General features: G+C 43.9%; 1 protein-coding gene across 4 annotated transcripts in view; it reads left to right on the top strand.

Moving 5' to 3' along the window:
* BFSP2 (beaded filament structural protein 2) overlaps positions 1–12955 on the top strand; it is a 78246-nt gene that overhangs the window by 47945 nt on the left and 17346 nt on the right. For all 4 annotated transcript variants that reach the window (XM_061421250.1, XM_061421249.1, XM_061421248.1 and 1 more), the window contains exons 2-4: positions 1194–1276; positions 7517–7673; positions 8638–8799. In XM_061421250.1, coding sequence (XP_061277234.1) covers positions 1194–1276; positions 7517–7673; positions 8638–8799 — 402 coding nt within the window. The remainder of the gene's footprint in view (positions 1–1193; positions 1277–7516; positions 7674–8637; positions 8800–12955) is intronic.

The following is a 12955-nucleotide window of genomic DNA, read 5'->3' as shown; positions in this document are numbered from 1 at the left end:
AGTTGTGGCAAGCAGGGGCTTCTCTGTTGCAGTGTACAGGCTTCTCATTGTGAGGGCGTTCTTGTTTCAGAGCACGGGGCTCTAGGGCATACAGATTTCAGTAATTGCAGCTCCCTTGCTGTAGAGCATGGGCTCAGTAATTGTGGCACATGGGCTTAATTGCTCCGGGACATGTGGATCTTCCTGACTTAGGAATCAAACCTGTGTCTCCTGAACTGGCAGGCAGATTCTTTACCACTGAGTCACCAAGAGAGCCTCTTGCCTCCTTCTTAACATGTGTACACCCATAGCGGATTCATGTTGATGTATGGCAAAACCAATACAATATTGTAAAGTAATTAGCCTCTAATTAAAATAAATAAATTTATATTAAAAAAATAAAATACCAGTTAGTTTGTCCCCCAGCCCAAACTGAAGATTATATAGAAGTCAATATGTAAAAAATATATATGTTTTTTAAAAGAAGCTTCTCAGGTTAAAAAGAGGACCATCCCCCCTAATTCCCACCTATGGGGATCTTGAGAGGTGTTATGGTCCAAGTGTGGAAAACCATTCTTCTCCATGAAACCTCTGAACTGTATGTGCAGTGTTTATGTTCACATGTATGTTTTCAGAGTGGACAGAATTCTAGTGCTGTCCAGCATAAATTTAAATGTAAATAGTTAACTTTAAATAAAATTGAATGCTCCCCCTCTGCAGTTGCCTTTACCACATTTTGAGTGTTCCATAGCCACATGGGGCCACTTGTTGGCCCGCGCAGTATACAACAGTTCCATCATCACAGAAAATTCTGTTGGACAGCACTGGTCTGGAGAGTTTATCAGCTTCTCAAGACGTCCATGACCAGAAAATGTTAAGAGACACTAGGCTGAACCAGTGAAACTTTGTTTAAGGAGCCAGAAATTTCTCTGGAGAGCCAAAAGCTCATCGTTGTGAAAGAGGCTATGGACAAGTCTGCCTTAAGTAATCTTTTTGCTCCAAAATCCAACCCTAAAAGCCCTTAAAATACATCCAGATTTTATACTTTAGTGTCTATCTCCTCCTCTCTTAAAGAGGGACACTTGAATTCTAAAAATACTTGGCATGAGAAAAGTTCTCGCAGTGCCCCAAAGCCTCTGTGCCCAGCATGAGGGCCCAGTGGGAAGTGGGAAGACGTGACAGTGACCTTGTCCTATGGTGTGTGGTCGTTCTAGGTGGGCGAGGCGGTCCTGGAAAATGCACGGCTCATGCTCCAGACAGAGAATATCCAGGCGGGCGCGGACGACTTTAAGGAGAGGTAACATTCTGCAGCAGAGGGGACTGTCCCTCCACACCCAGGACTCCTGGGCCACTTGGGTAATGTGTCTGCAGCAGGCACCTCAGTGTCACAGAAGGCTGGGTGGGATAACAGTGGTCCTGGGAGAATCCAGAGCCAAGACCACCCTGCTCAAGCGCTCCTTGTAGACACAAATAGGTCTAAGACCTCAGAGATTTCACGAGTGTCACTTGGTTTAGAGCAGGGTTCTCAAAACTCATTGTACATTAGAATCACCTGAGAGGCTGATAGAACACACAGATGGCTGTGCCCACACTCAGAATTTCTGATTCAGTAGGTGGTACCTAAAATTCACATTTCTAACAAGGTCCCAATGATGCTGATACTCTGGTCCTGGGAACACACTGTGAGAACTACTGGTTTGGATCTATGCTTCTCAATTCCAGCTGCATATGAGAATTACCTGGACACTTGAAAGTGCCAGTACACAAGCCCCACAGGCTAATTAAACAGAGTCCCAGGGATGGGGCCAGGCCTCTGTATCTTTAAAGTTCCCCAGCCTTTCTTGATGTCCATCCAGCCTTGAGAACCACCTCTTTGGAGTCTAATACAGTATTTCCTAAAATGTGGCTGATGAAGATCATTTTAAGTGGTATGAAGATTAACATTTTGTTTTTAGTGCTCATTGATCTTTATGTTACCTTCTGTTTAGGGCCCATGAAACTGTCTTTCCACTATAGTACTACCATTTATAGTATCAATTTAAAATTTATTTAATATAAAGAGCTTTTAAAGTTTGTTGATTTAATGTTTGCTCTTTAAGTAGACAAATTTGAGGAACAATAAAAAGTAAATAATGATAAAGGAGATAAACATTTAGGGCAAAATCCTGAAGGAGAGTGAGTTTTGCAAAACACTGGCCTAATGGAAAAGCAAAATGAAGATGCCCTTTTATGGATGAGCACAGTGATTTTGAGACTATTTTGTGGGGAAGGTGTCCTGGGAGTTGAGCAAATGGGTGAGTCATGGGCTTGTTATTCCCTAAACTGTCAAAGATGAAGAAGAAAGGCATATAGTTGGGAGACTGTAGGGAAGACCGTGATCCCACAGTCATTCTTATCTTAAGGAATGAGAAGGGTATTGTGATGAATCTCCACTACTTTGACCATCTGATGTGAAGCACTGACTCCTTGGAAAAGACCCTGATGGTGGGAAAGATTTAAGGCAGAAGGAGAAGGGGATGACAGAGGATGAGATGGTTGGATGGCATCACCAATTTGATGGACATGAGTTTGAGCAAGCTCTAGGGGTTGGTGATGGACAGGGAAGCCTGGCATGCTGCAGTCCATGGGGTCGAAAAGAGTTGGACATGACTGAGGGACTGAACTGTGATGAAAAAGGGAATCCCCACCATCTCCTCAGATCCCTAGTCTTTTCCTTTCTCTGACACCAAGCTATTCTACCTGCTAAAAGGCCTCCATTAGTGGCACTCTGGAGTCAAAGAGACTTTCAATCAGCCAGGGTTGCCGTTTACCCAGCACAGTAGCCAATGTTACAGGTACACAAGGAAGCAGATCCATCATCCAGTCATGACAGCTCAGTGCACAATTAAAGACAAACACCAGTAAATAGCAAACCATTCACACTAAATTTAAGGTGGAATTTAATTAAGTGTGATGAAACAGGATCTGACTGAAATGTCTTTCATTCATTTATTCCTTTTGGCATTAATTCATACATTCATACATACCTTTGTCCTGCCATTCAACAGAATAGAATGTAAACTCACTGAAAGCAGAGATTGGATCTATTTTGTACCCCATTGTATCACCAGCTCCTAAAACAGAGAACATGAGATAGATGCTCAACAAACATTTGTTGAATGAGTGAATAAATGAGTTCAACATGTGTTTGAATGTCTGCTTATCCCAGGCCCCTTGCCAGATGCTGGGAGTGAAGTGAATCAGGCATGGTTCCTGACCTCAATGAGCCCACAGTTTAATGTCAAAGACAGAGGAGTGAGCAGACAGTGGTCTCACCGAGCATAGATGCCATCACTGAGATGAGCCCAAATGAGGGAGTGTTGGCAAAAGAGGTGATACCTGATTTGGATCCTGAACTTATGTAGAAGTTGACCAGGCAAATAAAGGATGCATGACTTCCCAGGCAGAATAAGCAGCATGTGGCAAGTTGGGAGGACATGAGAAGACATGGTGTGTTATTGCAATTCCAAGCAGCTTGGGAGACTGGGGCATGTAGAGCAAATGATCCTGGAGGACCACGTCAGCCATTCCAAAGGGCTCAGACATTATCTGAGAGCAGAGGAGACCCTCAGAAGGGGTCTGAGCAGTGGCCCATCATGACCAGACTTGAGCTTTAAAGGAAGCTTTGTAGTGGTAGAGAGAAGAGGCAGGCAAATGAGTAGGAAACAATGGGAGTTAAGGGTCTGGATTGGGACAGTGGTTGGAAAGTCACTTTATCAGATTATTGAGGAGCCAGAGGATGTGACAAGACATCAGAGCAGAGAGATGACTCAGTGTGCTTAAGTACAGTCACTCTGCAGGCAATACTGTGAGTCTGGGAAGACACTAGAAGGCAAGTGTAGTTTAGGGCTGGCCTGGGATGGTAGTAGTGGGCAGACTTGAGGGCTGGGTTGAAGAACTAACTGGCTGGATTTGAAAATTATCTACTTAGACAACCTGAAGAGAGAAGGTTAAAGGTAAATCCCAGGCTTTGAACTTGAGTAATTTAGAACACTGGTGATTCTTTGAATGAAATGGGAAATTGGAGAGGGAAAGCTTGTCTAAAATTCAGGCATTGATAATGAGTTTGGTTTTGAGGAAGCTGAGTTGAGTTGATGGTAGAGCAGTCAAGCAGAAGTGATGAGATGCCATGGACACCGTCATGTCAGGGAGGCCTGCAGGTCAAGGCAAGACAGTTCTGGGTGCCATGAGCACCCAGGGGTTCTAACTGAAGCACCACTCAAAGAAGGGTGGTAAAAAAAAAAAAAAAGGCTAAAAGTTTAACAGCAGCCTTGGGGGATGTCATGGAGATATTTCAAATCCTCAGAGGACTTCCCAAAAAATGGTCCTTAGGGAACCAAAACATCCAGTAATGCTGAATGGATCATGTGCTGGAAGGGACCAGGCTCCCTGGACAGGTGAGCAAAACAGGACTGCAGAGGCAGTGAAGGAGTCTTCCAACCTGGGTCAAAAAGGAACAATCCCCATTATATGAGTGGCTTTCCATTTCAGCTGGAGGGACAGGATTTGTCTCCAAAGGGACTAAATGTCAATAAGAATAAATCCTTCAGAAAAGAATACATTTGGGTATAAAATGTGATCCCACATATAGAACACAGAAATAATGCTTCAGAAACCACCCTTGAGTGCTGATCCAAAGACACAGGTCCAGCTCTCAGGGAAGTCTCTGGTGGTATGTCACAGGGCTCTGTCCTCAGTCTCCTCATTTACTGTTTTTAACTGCAAGGTGCTTGAAAGCAGATGTGACCAAATGACCCACGATCCAAAGCCAGTGGGGGTGGTGAAGAGTAGACTGACAGAATCATGATTCTGCTCCCAACACATTGGAATAATAGGCCAATGAAACTGTAAGAGGATAAGCATGAACTCCTATTTTGGGATTCAAATAATAGGTACACTTAGAGAAGACAGGAAAACTGGGTTTCAAGCAGTTCTTATGAAAAATGTTCAGGGGTTCTCCTTGATTAGTCCAGCAAATACAGCTGGTCAAACTGAAACAAACAAACACAAACAAAAACTCACAATGCAAATCTTAGGGTTTGTGATGAATAGAATTAAAGGGTTTAAACAAAGGGGCAGACATTCCCACAGGACTGTGAACTGATCAGGCAATATCTGGAGTTTTACATTTTGTTCTCTGTATCACATTTTAAGAAGGATGTAGACCAGTGAGTATTTCTAATCATTCCACAAATATATCTTAAACCTGGTGCTGGGAAAACAAAACGGAAAGGGTCATAGACCCCACCCTCAATAATGATGGATATGAAAACTGATTTACGTGAAGAATGGAGGAAGGAAGGGGAATGTTTAACCTGAAGAAGAAAGGTCTTGGAGGGGTCGAGGGGATGGACACGGGATGAAAGAGTGAGTAAGGGAATATCTCCAAATATTTGGGGACAGCCAGTGAAGGATTTGGGGACAGCCAGTGAAGGATTTAGACTGACTTCAAGTGTTGCAGAGGATGGAACTCAGACTCTTACAGGAATGGAAACTAAAGTTCTTGAAGGAGGCAATTTGCAATAGTTAGAATCATTCAAAAATGGCCTGGTGGCCTTGGGCAATGAGGTCCCATTGCTGGAAGTTTTGAAGCCGAGCCTGCATGATCACCTATCAATAACACCATCAGGGTACTGTCACCTGCAATCAGTTCAGTTCAGTTTAGTTCAGTCGCTCAGTCGTGTCCGACTCTTTGAGACCCCATGAATTGCAGCACGCCAGGCCTCCCTGTCCATCACCAACTCAAGGAGTTCACCCAGACTCACGTCCATCGAGTCAGTGATGCCATCCAGCCATCTCATCCTGTGTCGTCCCCTTCTCCTCTTGCCCCCAATCCCTCCCAGCATCAGAGTCTTTTCCAATGAGTCAACTCTTCGCATGAGGGGGCCAAAGTACTGGAGTTTCAGCTTTAGCATCATTCCTTCCAAAGTAATCCCAGGGCTGATCTCCTTCAGAATGGACTGGTTGGATCTCTTTGCAGTCCAAGGGACTCTCAAGAGTCTTTCCAACACCACAGTTCAAAAGCATCAATTCTTCTGCACTCAGCCTTCTTCACAGTCCAACTCTCACATCCATACATGACCACAGGAAAAACCATAGCCTTGACTAGACGGACCTTTATTGGCAAAGTAATGTCTCTGCTTTTCAATATGCGGTCTAGGTTGGTCATAACTTTTCTTCCACTGCAATAGTCAAATGCTAAAGTTCCTTAAAATTCTAAGACCTTAAGATGCTTTCTGGAATGAGAGGTATGAGACATCTCCCTTCTGTGGATAGATGAAGGTAACATGTGAAATGTGACTGAGTGGATGGTGGTGGAAGAGAGGAGCGACACTGGAAGAAATTGGAAAAAATGTTGGATAGTTGTTAGGAAAAAAGGCCTGTGCAAACCAGTGATTGAAGTGACTCAGAGGTGATGGTTTCACACTTGTGTCTGTGCATGTATGTGTGTCTGTGTTAGTCACTCAGTAGTGTCTGACTCTTTTCGACCCCATGGACTGTAGCCCACCAAGCTCCTTTATCCATGAAATTCTCTAGGCAAGAATACTGGAGTGGGTAGCCATGCCCTCCTCCAGTGGATCTTCCTGACCCAGTTATCAAACCTGGGTCTCCTGCAGGCAGATTCTTTACCATCTGAGCTGCCAGGCAAGCCCTGTGTTATTGCATAGTTCACATATAAATCCAGGTCTCCAGTTGCTATAGAAGAGAAAGGCACACCCCTTCTGATGCTGCAGTGCTGGGGAGGGGATGGGCACCAGGGCCCCTGTTGCTGAAGCATGTGTGTTCCTAGGCGCGTCAATCCCCACCTCTCAGTTTGGCCCGGACCTGGCCTTCATCACTTGTCTATATCCCCCTCTTGGCCTCTGAAGACATCTGGGTTTGCAGCCACAGTCCTGAAATTTTACCTGGGCTCTTTGGAGAGAGGAACACGTTCTTCATTTTGAGATTATTAACACATAGCCTGGTAATTAGCAGATTCTCAGTAGTGTTTGTTAAAGCATCCTCAGGTTAAAAGGATGACAAATTAGAACAATGATGACAGTACTGGTCCCCTTACCTGGATATGGTCTCTTGGAGAAGCTTTCTCTAGAGCTCCTTGCTTCCAGTGCTCCATGAGGCTCATACTTTGTTAGCCCAGGTGCCCTGTTTTCAGCAGTTGGCTGCAATCATTTTCATTTTAATAAATCAATATGTAACAATTGCATTAACAGTGTCCTCAAACCCACTGAGGTGCAGGAAATGATAACCCACTCCAGTACTCTTGTCTGGAAAATCCTGTGGACGGAGGAGTATGGTAGGCTACAGACCATGGGGTTGCAGAGAGTCAGACACGACTGAGTGACTTCACTTTCTTTTCTTTCTTTCAAACCCACTGAAACACTGAATTTTAATATTCATTTCCTGACTATCCCATAATTAGCCTGTTGGTCACATTTATAATCTTCTTGTTTTGCTTTGAGGTTATCCAGTCTTGCTGATTGGGTTCTTTTACCTACAGGTACGAAAATGAGCAGCCATTTAGGAAGGCAGCAGAAGAGGAAATTAACTCTCTGTATAAAGTCATTGATGAAGCGAATTCATCAAAAATGGATCTGGAGAGTCAAATAGAAAGTCTGAAAGAAGAACTCGGCTTTCTGTCCAGGAGCTATGAAGAGGTAGGTGGGGACTGGGCTGTCTACAGGTCCAGAAGCCCGCACCTGCCTGGCTGAGCTTCACAGCATAAGTGACAACAGCCTTTCTGTGTCAATTGCTCTGGGCTGTGGGTAAAACACCAATTAAATATGATCAGATTCTTATAGTGGGTGAGGTTATCTGGGGTCTCAAACTCCAATTGCTTCAGGGACCAGGCAGGTACAAAAATGGGGAGGCAGCAGGTCCAGGCAGCAGTGTATGATGGAATGTGCATTGAATTAAATGGAGCATCTCCCAAGGTTTCTAGCTCGGACCTTCATTCAACACTGGACAGAACAAACGAAATAACTCTGAGAGTAGATCCAGGCTGTGGCTTAGTCACACTTTATAATAAAATTAGGTCAGATCGGAGTGACAAGACCAAAGGGGCCCCCCAACGGTGATGTGGTCCAGTGTCCTGCAGAACTGTGCTGATTCTAAACTACGTTGCACCTGTCACTGGTCCAAGATCTAAAATGCTTGCAGTTGAAAAAGTGAAAACCCACTTTACCATGTTCACATTGGGAAGTTACTTCTTTTGTCCAACCTTGAGCTAACCACTTCCTCCTGTTCTTAGTTCCGTATTTGTCACCCTTTTTAAAAGGTACCCCTTTTTAAAAATGTCACAGCTATCTTTAACTTTCTTTCCGCCTACTCTGACTTGATGAAATTCATAAGTTTCATCTTGCTTTTGTTGCTTACTCTGTGTTGTGATTTATTTTGAGTTTTGCTTTGGGTGGGTCTGGGATTGTGAAGACCAACTTAAGAAACGCATCCTAGGGAAAAGAGAATATGGTGCCCAAGCTGCCTTTCTCTGTGAAGCCCCACGATTGGCAGCAGCAGACTGAGAAGCCAAGTTTCGCTTATGGAGCTGGGCTTTGGCCGCTAGAACGTCATGTCTTTTCTTTCTCCTCTTGAACTCACTGAGGTGTATGTTGTCATTTTCAGGATGTGAAAATGCTGTACAAACAGCTGGCAGGGTCTGAGCTGGAACAACTGAACGTTCCCATTGGCACTGGGCTGGATGACATCCTTGAGACGATCAGAATTCACTGGGAAAGAGATGTTGAAAAGAACCGGCTGCAGGCAGGAGCCTTGCTCCAAGCTAAGGTGAGAGGCAAGATCAGCACCCTCACTCTGCCCTCTGCAGAAGGAGGCCAAGCAAAGATGAATAGCAGCCAACATGTGAAAGAAGAAAAGCAACCATTTCAATCTCACTAGACAGAAAAAGACATGCAATTTACAGCAATAGTTTTTTGTTCACCTGTCTAAATGCAGAAAATGTTTAAAATGTTAATACTCAATGTTGGCAAGCATGTGGGTGCTCCCCTGAGTTCTTGGGAAGCACAAACCAGTCTGACGTCTTTGAGGAAGGGATTTGATGGTATGTATTGAGAGTCTTAAAATGCCCATACCTACCAATTGAATAATCTAGACTCCATTAAAGATATAATTGAAAATATAAAGTTTACATCCATATATACCCACTGAAGCATTTATTATTACAAGGGTGAAAAAAAGCATTTATTATTACAAGGGTGAAAAGGGAGGAAAAACAGATAAATGTTTAACAACAGGAGAAAGAGTAAGCCACAACCTGAGCATGCAATAGAATATCAGGCAATTATTAGAAATTAGATTTATGAAGCATTGACAGAAGTATGGGGACTGCTCAGGCAATAAGGTAAAACGGGGGTAATAAGGAGAGTAGAGACTGGTACGTACCAAAGGCCAGCAAACTTGCTCTAGAACAAGATAGTAAATACTGAGGCTTCCTGGGCCAGAGGTCCTCTGTTGCAGTACTCAGCTCTGCCACTGGTGTGAAAACTGCTGTGGACAAAGCACCAGTGAGCATGGCTGTGTTCCAATAACACTTTATTTTCAGAAACAGGAAGTGAGTGGGCCTGATTTGGCCTTTGGACTGTAATCGCTGACCCCTGCTATACACAGTGGGTAAAGCATTCAAACAAAGAAGCTAAGCCTCAAGAAAAAGTCAGAAGGAAGTTTATTATACTTCAATTATACCTTTATAATTATATAATTTAGGCCTTCCTTGGTAGTTCAACTGGTAAAGAATCTACCTGCAATGCAGGAGACCCTGGTTCAATTCCTGGGTCGGGAAGATCCCCTGGAGAAGGGATAGGCTACCCACTCCAATATTCCTGGGCTTCCCTGGTGGCTCAGATGCTAAAGAATCCTCCTGCAATGTGGGACACCTGAGTTCAATCCCTGGATTGGGAAGATCCCATGGAGGAGGGCATGACAACCCACTCCAGTATTCCTGCCTGGCAAATCCCCGTGGACAGAGGAGCAAGGTGGGCTACAGTCCATGGGGTTGCAAAGAGTTGGACATGACTGAGTGACTTAAGCACAATTATACCTTAATTAAGCTATAAAGAAAAGGTCTCCCTTTTTAAAAAAAATCAGAAAGAAAAAACCCTGTAATGTAAAGGTATTAGTGTTAGCGGTGGTTGTCTTTAAGCGAGGGACCCATTTCACGTTGTGGTGTGTTTTCTTTCTTGTTTTTTCATATTTCTCAAACTTTTCTTAAATAGTATGATTTATATTTGTGGAGGGAAAGCATCTTTTCTTAGACCTCAGAAATAAGGAAGGACTTAACCAGAAAATAGAGAGCCCAGGGTGTGCTCTCCCCTTCTGCATCTCCCACCAATTCATGACTCTAGAATTCTGAGCCGGAGGATGAAAGAGCAGAAGAGGAAGGGAAGCAGAAAGGAAGTGAGAAAAATTAGAATTTGAAAGAAGTCAAGAGGGTTGCTCTGAAGTCTTGGTGACCATTGAGTGGGTCTCAATCCTGATTGCACAGCAAAATTATTTCAGGGCACTTTCAAAAATACCCAGGTCAGAGACCAATTAAATCAGAGGGAGGAGAGGGACTTCCTGGCTTTTAAGCTCACTGATGGTTCTAACACATAGCCAAGGTTGGGGACCATGGGTTGATCAAATCGACCAAAAGGAAATGAGCAAGGCCTTTTCTGTTCTTTCTTTTCTCAGCCCTCCTCAACCCCTGCCCCCACATATCAACAGGAAACTTCCCCACAGGGTCTTCGCAAATGTGGATCCTCCCAAATTCTCCAGTCCAGAAAGTGTCTTCCACTCCCCAATTCTCTACCCTCTACCCCTTTCCAACACCTCTTCTTTCAATTCTTTGGGCCGGGTCACTACAAACAATTTCCACAGCAAATAGTGCCTAGTAACTCCATTGAAATACAGCCTCCACAACCGCGAGAAGTGAAACAGCACAGAGAGAAAGTGAAACCAAAACACAGATTTGGTTTGGGTCCATTGTTTCTTAGGGGACTCATGAATATTTACAATGAATGACCCTGGAGACCATCTGTCCCATACCCTCATTTTAGAGGTGAGGAAATTAAGACCCACAGAGGGTAGTTGATGTCCTGAGGTCACACAGCTGGATGTAACACCACTGTTAAGCTCTCCTGACTCTGGGTCCAGGGACCCTTTCTCTGCGCTGGGCTGTCACTTCTCTTTGGCCCTGTTCCCAAAGCTAAATCATACTGACCCAGCAGTCTGCAAACTTGCTTCTGTCCTAACACCCCCAGGGTCCTTACCACACCATAGTGATGATCTCTCCGGGAAAGGGTGGAGGGGCTCTGTAATTAACAGAAATAAATTGTGCATCGCATGAAAAAGAAAAAATTTGTTAGTTATTATTCTTCCCTTACCCTCTTGAGAATCATCATCAGCCCAACAGTCATTCAAACGTTAATTCTAAACAGATCCATTAGAGTTGTTGTTGTTGTTGTTTTAATTTTAAATAGAGTAATCTGAAAGCTCCATCTCAGAGAATACAGACAGTATTTGTTTCAGTTTGGCCAATGCTTCCAGTGGGCCTCTTGCAGAGAGGCGGAGCTCAGAAAATATTTGCAGAATGAGTGAATTCTTCTAATCATCCACAGCAATCAGAACTGACAGCCAAAAGTCCTCCAATAAATAGTTTTGTCAGTTGCCATCATGCCCTCGGGGGCTGACTTTTGTCCAGCCGGAACATCTCTCGTCTGTTTCTTGGCAGCAAAGCATAAATGTGAAATAGCTTAGCACACACTGCTTTCAAAACCTTTTGCAGAGAGAATATAGACATGTGTTTAATTACCTCTCAGTCTGGAGAGGCTAAAAGTTAATTGACATGATTAATTTGTCTTCATTTACATTCCCCCAGAAACTGATCCTGAGACAAATGTTGAAGTGTAGGTAGTTTCTTTGGAAGTTGCAGGAAGCAGAGAAGTGAACCAACGAACACACTATCCAGCCAGCTCCCACTGTGAGAGACTGGAGCATCCCCACGATGGATCTGGGGGACAGTAAAGAATATAAGAGAGATCAGGAAGCTGGGGTAGTAATACCCTCTCCTGACAGTCATCTGACATCTGCTAGCTGAGTGACCTTTCAGAGTCTTCAGAGAGAGCTCCCAGCTGCAGAATCTGGCAGTGGGAAGGAAGCTGGGGAGAACTAACGGGTCACCTAGGAGTCAAGGTGGACGCTGTCTACCTTGTTCCGTGGCTAACCAGGTAGTCTGGAGGGTGGTGTGGCATCTGCTACACTTTCCTCCCAACTCTTAATCGGTAAAAGCTTGTAAAGAAGTTCCTGATAGGTTCTCTCTAGTCATGGTGTTATAGATGTTGGGAACCTCAGCGGCCCAGTTTTTTTTTTCTTTATTTACTTTTAATTGAAGAATAATTACAATATTGTGTTGGTTTCTGCCATACATCAACATGGATCAGCCATAGGTATTCATATGTCCCTCCCTCTTGAGCTTCCCTCCCACTTCCCACCCCATCCAGCCCCTCTAGGTTATCACAGAGCCCCAGTTTCAGTTCTTTGAGTCATACAGCAAATTCCCACTGGCTATCTATTTTACATATGTTAGTGTATTTGTTTCCATGCTACACCCTCCATTCATCCCCATTCTCCCCTTCCTACCCACCCCCCAGCCCCACATCATAAGTCTGTCATAAGCAATGGAGATGCTGCCCTGCAAATAGGCTCATCAGTACCATCTTTCTAGATTCCATATATATGCGTTAATATACCATATTTGTTTTTCTCTTTGTGACTTGTTTCACTCTGTTTAATAGGCTCTAGGTTTATCCACCTCATTGGAACTGACTCAAATGTGTTCCTTTCTATGGCTGAGTAATATTCCACTGCATTTATGTACCACAGCTTCTTTTTCCATTCATCTGTTGATGGACATCTAGGTTGCTTCCATATCCTGGCTATTGTAAAT

The sequence above is a fragment of the Bos javanicus genome, chromosome 1 (genome assembly GCF_032452875.1).
Source record: "Bos javanicus breed banteng chromosome 1, ARS-OSU_banteng_1.0, whole genome shotgun sequence".
Classification (NCBI taxonomy): domain Eukaryota; kingdom Metazoa; phylum Chordata; class Mammalia; order Artiodactyla; family Bovidae; genus Bos; species Bos javanicus.
Note: the sequence above shows the minus strand (reverse complement) of the source record. Positions and strands in the feature narration are given on the sequence as shown.